Source organism: Macrotis lagotis, chromosome 1, assembly GCF_037893015.1.
Source record: "Macrotis lagotis isolate mMagLag1 chromosome 1, bilby.v1.9.chrom.fasta, whole genome shotgun sequence".
In the NCBI taxonomy this organism is placed as follows: domain Eukaryota; kingdom Metazoa; phylum Chordata; class Mammalia; order Peramelemorphia; family Peramelidae; genus Macrotis; species Macrotis lagotis.
The window spans coordinates 360,459,225-360,472,335 of NC_133658.1; the positions used below are offsets into that span (position 1 = coordinate 360,459,225).

The 13,111-nt window shown below is 33.5% G+C and overlaps 1 protein-coding gene across 3 annotated transcripts in view; it reads right to left on the reverse strand.

Annotated features, from left to right (window-relative positions):
• Positions 1-13,111, reverse strand: part of GFPT2 (glutamine-fructose-6-phosphate transaminase 2) — a 56,678-nt gene that overhangs the window by 19,152 nt on the left and 24,415 nt on the right. For all 3 annotated transcript variants that reach the window (XM_074212207.1, XM_074212208.1, XM_074212209.1), the window contains 5 exons: positions 8,823-8,921; positions 8,042-8,167; positions 5,894-5,952; positions 1,734-1,868; positions 674-735 (listed from right to left, as the gene is read on the reverse strand). In XM_074212207.1, the coding sequence (XP_074068308.1) occupies positions 674-735; positions 1,734-1,868; positions 5,894-5,952; positions 8,042-8,167; positions 8,823-8,921 (481 nt within the window). The remainder of the gene's footprint in view (positions 1-673; positions 736-1,733; positions 1,869-5,893; positions 5,953-8,041; positions 8,168-8,822; positions 8,922-13,111) is intronic.

Genomic DNA, 13,111 nt, shown 5'->3' on the forward strand with positions numbered 1-13,111 from the left:
CACACCAATTTTCCTTAACCACAATGTTCTAGCCACAATAAAGGTAAAAAGAGGAGTGATTCCTTCTATTCATCTAATCTGCCTGAAGACCAGGAAATGTGACTGTAACATGCAGAGGAGCTGAGTACCTTTTAAGAACATTAAACCAATGAAACCCAAACAAATCTCAACCAAACTATCAATTCTATTATTATCATCATTTGATTTTCCCTTCCCATGGCCCTGTTGCTGGAGAGAGAAAGAAAAAAGCCAAAGCTTTAATTTTATTTTCAAGTTGCTCATTTTCAAATTTAAACATACATTTTCAAGTAATTAATAAAAGCACTTTTTAGCTTGCTTATTTTTTTGTTGTTATTCAGTTATTTTATGATCCTATTTGGGGTTTTCTTGGCAAAGATTCTTGGAAAGGTTTGCCATTTCCTTCTCTAACTCATTTTATAAATGAAGAAACTGAGGCAAACAGGTTAAGTGATTTGCCCAAGGTCATGTAGCTAGAAAGTGTTTGAGTTTGTTTTTGTGTTAGTTTTCAAACTTTTTTCTCACAAAGAATAAAAGGCTATTGAATCTGCTGTTTAAAACTTAATGCATGATTTTGAAATGGTTTGATCCAGTTCCCAAATTTTTAACTGCTGTTTTTTACACTATAAAATACAAATGCATTTAAAAAACTAACCTGGTAGTGACAGCTTCTCCTGGGTAATGAATACTCTTGAAAACCAATGCAAATGCTCCTTCCTGGAATCATACATAACAGAACTGAAGGAAAATACACATATGGCTAAAACAAATTACCTGGCAACACTGAGATAGAACTTTTAACTGACCCCTTGTTCACTTATATCCATACCTCAGTACCTCCTGGCAATCACTCAAGCAATTTTTATTGGTAGAGATGGATAAAATCTGACAAAATATACCATTAAAGAATACAATGATAATCAATGAGTAATTCTGAATCACTTAATAAAAATCATATATTAACTGTGCAGACCACATTGTCTTATTGAATATAGATATTAAAACATTTTGACTCTAAACTCTCAGAAACAGCTATCATACAGGGTGATCATTGTATTTTTAGCTTTTTATTTGTATTTCTAAGAAGGAAGATTTCTTTCAATCTCAAGATTCAAAGACTATGTAAATGAAGAAGCAATACTGAATCAATGGAGAATTTTTTTCGTGATAGCAGTGCTCCAGAGAAACTACCTGCTAGGACAGGTAAATGACCGAATATTAAAGTTTGACATCAGGGTTAATGTAGGATTTTCTAGAATTGTTATTTCTAATAGAACAAAAGAAATTATGGTTGACCAATATTTAATATTGTTATGTCTGTAATTCTTTTATCAATAACATTTTTATTGATATTGACTTAAACCATTTTATTAGTGAAGAATTGACTTTTCCAAATCAGACAATCCATGGTGTATTTAACAAAGGAGTAAAAAGTCTCTTCAAGTTTCCTTTTTTCCAAAGTAATTTCTTTTTGTCTGAATATTTATTTGAAAAATATCAAAATGTGCTAAAACTTCATACTGGAGAAGCACTGCTAACAATTTCAGTGGAGGTCTATATATCTTCTCTGTACCTTCTCACCTTGTTCTCCCAGGACTTCCCTTGCTACTCACTCACACAATCATCTAAAAGAGCAATTTTTAAGGCAAAACATGTGGGTAGATTAGCCCATATCTGCAGGTTGAGTTAGGGTACAAAGGTGCATTTTGACTTACCAACTGCTGGATGACTCTTTCTACCAAGGTTGAGAATCTGATGTCTTCACTTTCTCTGTTATCATATACATATTTAATCAGTTTTGCAATGGTTTCTGTATCAGTTTCAGACTCAAACTCATAGCCTTTGGTTTCCTGAAATATTTAATTGAATATGCAATATCAGCTAGCCATTGTTAAACATTTTATAACCTAGTTATTCTAATATCTTTGCCAGGACTTCCTCCTCCCTATATCTCTACCTCCTTACTTCCCTACCTCCCTATCTTTGCATTAGTTTAGGATGACTTTAGGTAAAAATAAATGCATTTTCTAAGCCTAGTCCAATTATGGCGTGGAAGTAACTATAAGGACTTCAAACATACATATACCATATAAAACAAACATATATCAGAGAAACATCACATTCTGGAATTCATATTAAACTGGAAAAGTTTTAAGTTCAGAGCTAGTGAAAAGACCATGATCTGTTGTGCACCAATCTAAGTTTATAGCATAGAGCAGAAAGGGTTGATCTCATCCAATCCCCTCACTTTATAAATTAGAAAATAGATTCAGAGATGTTAAATGGATTGTCCATGATCAGATATATAGTTAGTTAACTAATCAGTTCTTGATGGCAATATTGCAAATGGCCTCCGAATTGCTCTACCTGCTATAAGTCTCTTCCCTCTCTGACAACATGATTTTCTAAAATCCTGGTCTGCATTTGTTAATCCCCTTCTCAATACATATCAATTGTTACCTATTTATTGCCTCTTGAACTGAGTAGAGAATCCTATGTTTGGCAATTAAAAACTTGTTACATTTTCTTCTAACCACCCCCCTTTCAGTTTTATTATATATAATTCTCTCTTCATACTTTCTACTGATTAAACTGAACTTTTTGATGTTTTTTGTTCATCAGATTCCATCTCCCTTCTCTGTGCCTTTGACCCATCTGTCCCTAATATGTAAAATACATGCCTTCCTTACCTTTTCCTATTAGGTAAATCCCTAATTTCCTTCAAAATCAGCTTAAATATCACTTTTTTGCAAGAAGGCTTTTCTGATAATCCCCATCTACTACTGCCTCCTCTCTACTTATATTTATTTTGGATATAGTTCTTATATATATATAAACATTTATATTATCATAATTTATTTTGCATGATTGAACATGTATGAGCTATATAAAATTGCTTATTGTCTCAGAAAGGAGGGAAGTGAGAGAAAATTTGGAACTCAAAAATTTTTTTGAATGAATGTTAAAAATTATCTTTATGTGTAACTAGGGAAAAATAAAATAATATTAAAAATAAAACAGATGTAATTGACACATTCCATATGTAAACACACATACTAACCAATTAAAACTTTGGGTGAAACATAAAAGAATTCATATAAAAGATTGATCCAGAAGAAATGTTAGGGACAAAAAGGTTTATTTAAGTATGGCTGTGGACAGAAGAAGTTAAGGGAGGGAGAGAGAGAGAGAGAGAGAGAGAGAGAGAGAGAGAGAGAGAGAGAGAGAGAGAGAGAGAGAGAGAGAGAGATCCATGAAAGGACAAGCAGTAAAGAAAGGTATAGGGTCATGAGAAGTTATTTGGGAAGATCACATTCCCCCAGGGTAGTTTATCCTCTCAAAGTTAGGCAAGTCATCAAGGGATAAGTAGTAACAAAGGGCATGGGGGACATGAGAGGTTGTTTGGAGGATTACAGAGTGGGCTGCCCTCCCAAAGAAAGAGTAACTCAACTGAGGAGTGAATGAGCTTTTAAAGGGTCAGGAAGATGAAGTAATTAGGAATATATAGATAAGAAGTGGTATGTTAAAGATTTAATCCTTTCAGATTAAGGAACTAACTAGGGAAACAGACTAAATAACTAACTAGGGAAAAAATAAAATGTTATTAAAAATAAAACAGATGATCTAGAATAAAAAAGTATATTAACATATATATATATACATATATATATATGTATATATATATATGTATATATATATATATGTATTTATATATGCTGACCCTATAATAGAATACAAGCTCTTTGAAGTCAAGGATGATTTCACTTGGGTTTTATATCCCCAGCACCCAGTATGTCTGTCTGGCCTATAATAGGTGCTTAATAAATGGTTGATTGATTAAAGAGTCCGTATAGTCTAGTGGATAGATTGCTGAATTTAGAGTCAGAAAGACTTGGATCTAATCCCAGCTCTATCACCTCTGAGTTATATAATCTTGGGTAAATTCCTAAAATTTTCTTGTCTTCAGTTTCCTTATTTATGAGGAGTTTGCACTATATCCTAAGATCCCTTTCAACTCTAGTGCTATGATCTAATGATGGGTTAGTTATATGATGACACATTTTTAAGGCCCAGAGATTTTTTTTTAGGTTTTTGCAAGGCAAATGGTGTTAAGTGGCTTGCCCAAGGCCACACAGCTAGGTAATTATTAAGTGTCTGAGACCGGATTTGAACCCAGGTTTTCCTGACTCCAAGGCCAGTGCTTTATCCACTACACCACCTAGCTGCCCCAGGCCCAGAGATTTTTGAAGAGTATTCTCCAAACCAAAGAAACAGTTTAATTTTTGTCAGCAGAGAAAGAACCCCATTTTGATGAAATCATGAATCTTGGAGGCAGCAAAGTGGTGCAATAGATAGACCACTGGACTTGGAGTTAGGATAAAGTAGGGGAAATACTGGAGGAGAAATGTGTTTTATAGTTATGTTTCCTCTGCAATAACCATATACCTTACATTAATTCTGAACCCTCCCCACCCCATTGTATCTATCCCAGAACCTAGAACAATGCTGTGCTTAAGAGAAGGTATTTTATATATATATATATTTGTGGAATTATTGAATTGTTAAGTGATCTAGGTCAAAACTGTCTGTTTTTATAGACAAAGAAATAGGTTCAGAGAAGTGTAGAAACTTGCCTAAAGACTAAAATTGAAGTCTCTTAACTATGTCAATTCAGTGCTCTTTCCATCATACCAACTATACTAAGTGTCATACCCCTAGTAAATATCTGAGACAAGATTTGAACTTAGATCTTTCCTTAAAGATGGAAAAATATGGCTCTGGGAAGGAGGCTTTAAGGATCAATATGGGTTTGTTTTGAGTGAAGAAATCATCAGGCTCTCTGACTCAGGAGGGTAAGAAAAGGCATAAATTTTAATTCACAGGCTGCTGCAAAAGTTCATAGATTATGGGGCAGCTAGGTGGCACAGTGGATAGAGCACCTGCTTTGGAGTCAGAAGGACCTGATTTCAAATCCTGCCTCAGACACTTAATAATTGCTTAGCTGGGCAAAGCATTAACCCCATTATCTTAAATAAATTTTAAAAAATGCATACAGATTACCACAAAAAGCTCATAGGTAAGGTTCTTCAACAAGGTAAAGAAAGTGAATTTTTAAGTTTAAGCAAAGAAGAGAGCTATAAACTGGGTTGGGGAGAAGAATCACATGCCAATAACAGCAGACCTTTTATGTAATGAATAAGTATGCAAGAGTTCTTAAGGTAGGTGAAAAAATTACAAAGTGGGACAATTAAAAAGGTACAGGACATAGTTTCTGGGTAATTTAAATATTAAATGATAGTAGGTTATTAATAAAAAGACAGTCATTTGTCTTTCTCTCTTAGCCTGAAGACAATCATGGTGGAGGATTCACTTTATATGCCCTTAAGAATAGAAGGGGATGAGAGTGATCCTTGGGGAGAAACAATCTCTTTACTCACCCTATCTTTTTCTTAACTTTTGCTAAAATTTCCTTAAGAAATCTAGCCCAGGGGTGGCTAGGTGGCACAGTGGATAAAGCACCGACCCTGGAGTCAGGAGTACCTGGGTTCAAATCTGGTCTCAGACACTTAATAATTACCTAGCTGTGTGGCCTTGGTGGGCAAGCCACTTAACCCCATTAGCCTTGCAAAAACCTAAAAAAAAAATCTAGCCCATATTATTATTGCATTTGTTTACTTGTTTAACCACAGTAATGCATAAACTATTTTGTCCTTAAATACTTCTGGGTCAAAAGTTGGTCTTTTAAGTGAATTTATTCAATGTTCTTGAACCCTAGACTAGACCACCCTCAAAATTTCTCAGCATCACTATGATGACAAAGAATGTTCAATATGTTAAGGTTTAACTTCTAAGTCAATTATTAACCATTACATACCAGGAATTTCCTTAGATCCTTATAATTTGTGATGATTCCATTATGAATAACAACAAATTCTGAAGGAAAAAGCCATAAAATGCAATTATGAACATATTACAATAAATAACAGAGTAATTTGATTAATTTTCAGAACATTTTCCCCTAACAAAATAGTTGTCAATGATATCATTTAAAATAAGTGATTAGAATAAACATATCTAAAAGGAAATTTCATTTGCTCTAATATAACAAATCTAATTTATGAAACTATAAATTGAGATTTCAACTATATTTGTTAAAAAAACATAATATCTTTCAAAACATAAAAACTATCTGTACTGGATAATGGAATGTTAATGAAAAAATAGTTAATGAAACAGAATAGAGAATTTAGAAGCAGAACATAATATGTATAAGAAGATATAAATGTTTGAGAATGAAGAACTGAAAAACCTTAAAGGAATTTTTATTTAATTAAAAACTTGGAGGGTGGGAAGATTAGATCATAGCAAGTCACAAATGAATTTAGAACTACATTTTAAATTGGAAGAAAAATACTAATAAGGAGAGAAGATAATTTATTTTTAGAAAAATCTAAATGAAATCTATATGAAACTGGCATAGAACAGGAACCATAAATTTGCATGTAGTTTTATATAGAGAGATATGGTGAATCATTTGGTTTGAAAGAATGTTGAACATTTTTAACAACTGTGGTGACAAGTTCATAGATCTAGGTTTAGTCTTGGTTGTATTACTTATTAGGGATATGACCTTACTATTTTTGTGACCTTGAGCAAAGCATTTAAACTCTTTGGCAATCAGTTTCCTCTCTTTCTACAGTTGACGAAACAGAAGCCCAGGGAATTTAAATGACTTGCTCAATCTGAGAAATAATATTGGCTAGAGGAAATATTTGAACCTGGATCTTTTCCAGAGACAGTACTTTTTTCCATTATTACATTATAAATGAAAATCCACTCTAATGACATATATAGTATAGGCCAGTGTTACCTCCCAATTTATTTTAATAAAAAGGCCTAGCTCTGTAATCCTATTCAGACGTCACCAGGTTCCTGACCAAATTCCCTTATGCTTTACTGCCCCCTGGTGTTCATCAGATGGGCTTTGTTTTTGTCCATTTTCAAAGAAGACCATGAAGTTAGGGAGGGAGGAGGTAATGCCATGACAAGTATGTGAACTGGATCTGAGCGAGGGGGTGCTGGGCTAAGTCAGCAGCTTCACTTTCTCCTTCAGAGTCATCTGGTGAGATGTATTATCTCAGATAGACACACACACACACTACACAGCCATGTTAGTACCAATGGTCCATTTTCCAAAGTTTTGGAAATTCAGTAGCATGTTTTTAGAATTTATATTGTGATACTCTGCTCAAAAGGGGATCCAGACAGTTTTACAAATCTATATACCCATTAAATAATGTAAAGTGGTTGCATTATTTGTATGGGGCTCAATTTTTTTTTTTTTTTTTTTGCTGTAAGTCATTCTATCCAGGAGCAAAACATTTCCTCTAAGAATCCACGAAAACATCTTTTGCAATTTATGTACATATATACTTTTACAAATAGGGTGTGTGTGTGTGTGTGTGTGTGTGTGTGTGTGTGTGTGTGTGTATGTGGAGAGAGAGAGAGAGAGAGAGAGAAACTTAAAAATAGGAGCTAACCAAAAGCAGAAAGAACTTCTTTCTCAAGTAGTGGCTTCTTCACTGCAAAGCTTCAAGCAAATGCTAGATGATCATTGGTTGGGTTTATTGTAAAGGCAATCTGTGTCTAGCTATGGATTGATCTAGAAGGACTTTGAGGTCTCTTCCAACTCTGAGAGTCCATGAACTGACCCTAGATATGGACTACTGGATTTTGTCTAGTGATTCAGGGGTGCATTGACCCCTAACAAGTACTTCTTTATATTAAACAATATCAAAAAGTAGGTGAGATCTAAAATAATTTGCTAGGTCTTGAGACAGTTAAGTGTCTTAATGAAATACTTTTTTTCCCAGTTGGAATTTTTTAAAACTACTCATCAAAAATCAATATCAGAATAAGTAAAAATTATAGAGGATGATATTCAGAATAATAAATTTATGAAATCAATTAATTTTCTAATTATTAATTTATTAACATTTCTAGATCATAAAACAATACATACCATTAGTTTTGTCTGATCTCTGGGGATGACTGTTCACAGCATTGGGGACTCCGTGGGTTGCCCAGCGAGTGTGAGCAATGCCAAAGTGTGTTTCAAATTCTACCTTCAAGTCCATTCCATCTTGTTCTATATTAAATAATAATAATAATAATAATAATTCTGTCCTTTATATCTGCATTTCACTGTAGTTTGTACAAAATATAGTCATTTATATTATCTCATTTGTTACTCCTAACAACCCTATAATATAGGCAGGGTAAGTATTATCCCATTTTACATATAGGTAAATAGAACATCAGAAAGATTATATGATTTGCACAATTTATAGGATCATAGAACTACAAGACTAGAAGACACCCTAGAGGCCAATTAATCTAACTATTTCATTTTATACATGAGGAAACTGATTGCCAAAGAGTTTAAATGCTTTGCTCAAGGTCACAAAAAAGTAAGGTCACATCTCTAATAAGTAATACAACCAAGACTAAAACTACACTCTTTTGACTTTCAGCCCAGTATTTTTTTTCACTCATAATTTTTGATATTTTCAAATTACAATAAAAAGATCCTATTTAATTTCATTTAGGCCCAGAAATATAGTACCTTTCAGAGAGATTTTTTAAAACATCTATTTTTTATTTTTGTTGCAGACAATAGAACTGTTCTTTATTTCTTCAAAATATGCCATTTTCAGATAGGAGTAAATATCTTTTGATAAGTATAAATTGAATAAAATATTTCAAATACCATTCATTATAGTAATTCAAATTTTTCTACTTACTATAAAGTTCTTCATCCAGGGCCTTGACTTTTCCTCTTTTCTTAACTAGTTTGATATGCCTTTCTTTGTCTTCATTATTATTTCCATCAATTGCCACACCTATAATTTAAGAAAGATTATTTTCATATTAAATGAATTTCTGTTTAATTTCCATTGCCAAAAAATTTTGCAAAATACACACACTATATACATTTGTGTGTGTATATACGTGTGTGTGTATATATATATATATATATATATATATATATATATATATATATGCCTTTTTGATGCTTATTTTCTATAAAGACAGCTAGACAGCTTTTGGAAAGAACTTACATTAAAAAGAATATTTACTGCAACAATAAACATCAGAGAAGTGAAACTTATAGAGACATACTCAGAATATGGAAATTTATGAACTCAATTTTCTTAGGGAAAAAACCTTAATTCATAAAATAATGTAAAATGAAGAATGCACACTGGCTCAATAATAAGTTTTCTAGCACTAGATCTAAGCTTATCATATTTAAATACATGGTGAAGGCATTAAAAATTCTTTACCAGTAAGACCAATATAATGATTTTTAATTGTAAAATATTGCTTTCAATCATTCAAGCTTATCCCTCACATTTTAGATTAAGAGGGAACTTGATTTCTAGTTCAATTCTTTCTGTTTTTATACACACACACATATACACACATATGAATACATACATGCCTATTATATAAAGTTACTCTTCCTTCTTCCCTTTTCCCCTACTCAGAGTTTGATACCTTCCTGTACTTCAGGTCTCTCAGAATTATGCTTTTTAGCTTAATTCTTCCCCAGTTCTATCTGATTTTTTACAAGGCTTGGATGAAATTACAAGTCATCAACTTTGTTCCTTCTGGTGAGATGGAAAAACATGGACCATCAAGCCTTAATATTTGCCCTTTCCATACTCTAAGACTAACACTAGCACAGGACCTCTGGGCTTAGGCAACTATCACATTGTAACTTTAATATTTCTGAGTTTTCTCATCCATCCTGTAGCTGAACTTTCTTCTATGTAAAATATTTGCTAAACAAAGTATAATATGTAAATAAATGTATAGATTAGTAAATGTGTGTATGAATGAATGAAAAGGCATTATTAAATATCATGAAAGGCATTATTAAATATCATGTGCCAATCATATACTTGGCCCTGAGTATAAAAAACAGACGAAGCAAGATCATCTTTATTCTCAAAGAGCTCATGCTCAGTTCTTTCGTGGATGACCTAATTTTAAAGAGATCCAATGGAAAAAATTATTAGATTTTTTTTCTTCTTTTGTTTTCAACTAGACAGTCTGTTTTCTGGTATGTTTCCTTTATAAATCAGAACATTTTCCTTGAGATAATTTCTTCATAGTTGGATATTTACATATTAAAAAATTGCTATATTATTGTACTCTATAAGAATAGAAACCAATAGTGGGGCGGCTAGGCGGTGCAGTGGATAAAGCACTGGCCCTGGAGTCAGGAGTACCTGGGTTCAAATCTGGTCTCAGACACTTAATAATTACCTAGCTGTGTGGCCTTGGGCAAGCCACTTAACTCCATTTGCCTTGCAAAAAAAACTAAAATAAAAAAGAATAGAAACCAATATAAACAGTATGAATTTTTGTATTCCTAGAATACTGGTATCCAACAATTTGCCTGGAGCATAATATGAGAGCTCATATATGATGTTTGTTAGTTTTCCTTTTTGTCTTTTTTTGACATAAGTCCAGAGAGTTTCTTGAGATCTTTTTGAACTGTAAACATAGAGACATAGAAAAAGGTTTCTCTGCTGGTCTAGTAAACTCAAAGATTTGTGGAGTTCTTCAAAAGGAATTAATCTCAAGTACTTAATCCCACAAATCTCTGAGGCTTTTCTGAATGTTATCCTTTTTTAATTTATTCTTTAAATCCTATGACTTTAGGCTTCTTCTTGGATTCCTGGAGAAAATTCAAATGCTCTATAAGAGACCAAGAATTCTCTTGAATTTAAAATTCCCTTGGAATTAAACACAGAGAGGTCCTTAAATGGGAATAGGAAAAGTGAAAAGGTCCCCTAAATCCAATGGAAGTTTGTTCCAATTGACTAAGTCCAGAGCAGAGAGATTCCTCAGTTGGAAAGGAAGAGGGCAAGTGCCCCAGAGCCCAATTAAATGTGGGACTATGTTGGAAAATGCACCATAATATTAAGGTTTGGTGACTGCTGGATGAAGACAATTGACATTTCACAGAAAATATCTAATGATAAGCTAAGGGAATCTATCATGCTTCCTTGGTTCTAGTTATAAAAAAAGTAAGCAAAACAACTAGAGGCAGCTGTACATGAGAACTTTGCAAATGTACCCAGGGTCAGAAAGAAAGGCTTTTCTCTTTCTTCATCCTCACCCTTATTACCAATAGAAGATAAGTAGAGAAGAGAAACACGTATTGCAGATAGACCTAAACAGAGAAAGACTCATCCAAGAGAGGAAGCAACTTCAAGGATTGTGAACCTGCCAGCATGAGTTGGTCTTTGTTGAAAACCAGACCCTGGAACCTAGTATGAAGGCAGAAAAATCTTCCAGTATTGAATTACATATATAATTCAGTACTTAGCACAGTGATTTAAATTTGAGCCTATTCTTCCCATATATGGATTTGTGGGAGAGGTACCCAGATTTGTAAGGACAAGGGAATGCTTCATAACTAACATTTTAACTATGCCATCTGGAAAAAAATGTCTTTATTGAGAGTTATTTGAGATCAGTAACTGCTTTTCTTTTTTAGTTTTTACAAGGCAATGGAGTTAAGTGATTTGCCCAAGATTACACAGCTAGTATATCTGAGGTTGGATTTGATCAGGGTCTCCTGACTCCAGGGCTGGTGTTCTATCCACTATACCACCTAGCTTCCCCTTAGTGACTGACTCTTTTTTTTTTTTGCAAGGCAAACGGGGTTAAGTGGCTTGCCCAAGGCCACACAACTAGGTAATTATTAAGTGTCTGAGACCAGATTTGAACCCAGGTACTCCTGACTCCAGGGCTGGTGCTTTATCCACTATGCCACCTAGCCACCCCTAGTGACTGACTCTTAATGGGAAGCATACAGGTTGGGGGCCTTTGAGCTGTAGTTTGCGGCTTCACAGAATTACCATTTGAACCCAAGGTAACTGCTTCTCTCTAAGGCCTTAAACTTAAGCAAGTTGGGTGAACAATACAGAAAGGGTATATATATATATATATATATATATATATATATATCCATAAATATGGGCTATTTCTCCTCTTGAAATTATCTTTAAAAATCTCTTGTCTCCCTTTGATATTTTTATCTCTTTATACATATTTATCAGTCACTCTATTTGTTCTAGCACTTATAAAATTCTATAAAGTAATATTTAAGTATAACTCTTATGAGTACGCTTCAAGGCTTATAAAGTATTTTTCTCACAACAACCCTATGAGAGAGGATATATCAGTACTTTTATTCCTATTTTACAGGTAAGAAAATTAAAGCTCACATAGTATAAGTGACTTGACCAAGGTCTCACAGCTAATAAGGAACAAAGTTAGAACTCTTACTATTTGAAATATGGAGTTAAGTTTAACTGTCAGTTGCTTGCTTTGTTTAATTTATACCGCACAACAATACTTTCTTGAGAATCTAGAATGTTCTGTTAAAAAGAACATCCTATTTCAAGAACTAACTAGAACATGGAAAGTTAGATAAACCCTCTCCCCTCAAAGAGGGTAAAATACATATATTTCTCTTTTCTTATCCTTTGGACTAATAACTAAGTACTCTTAGGGAGAAGTTCATTCCTACAGTTACTCACAGCACCACATAAGCAACTCTGTCCTCCAGAGTTAATCATAAATATTTGTGGCTGACTGGATTTTCAGGTTAAAATAAAACCTTTTTCGGATCTTTATTTTTAAAAGAAATTGTTTATCCTCTTGGGGAAATTATTTAGTTTTGGATGTAGATCATTGACCAATTAAAGTTGAACTACATAAAACATATCCTTTCCTAAGACATTTATGCTTCACTAAAGCAAGAAAATAACTCCATGTTCTTAATGGCTTAGACCAGGGTAGCAGGGTGTTGAAGAAAGAGCCTGGATAAAAGGGATTCCAATTTTGACTTCTGCTATTTTTTAATTACATCTATCACTTTATCTCTGCAGGAAGTTGGATTTGATGAGGCTTAAACTCTCTTACATTTAAGATATATTAAATCAATAACCTGCAAGTGTTGGGAGATCTTTCTAAGCTGGAAGGTTTCCAGGAGGAGCCCAGTATCCAT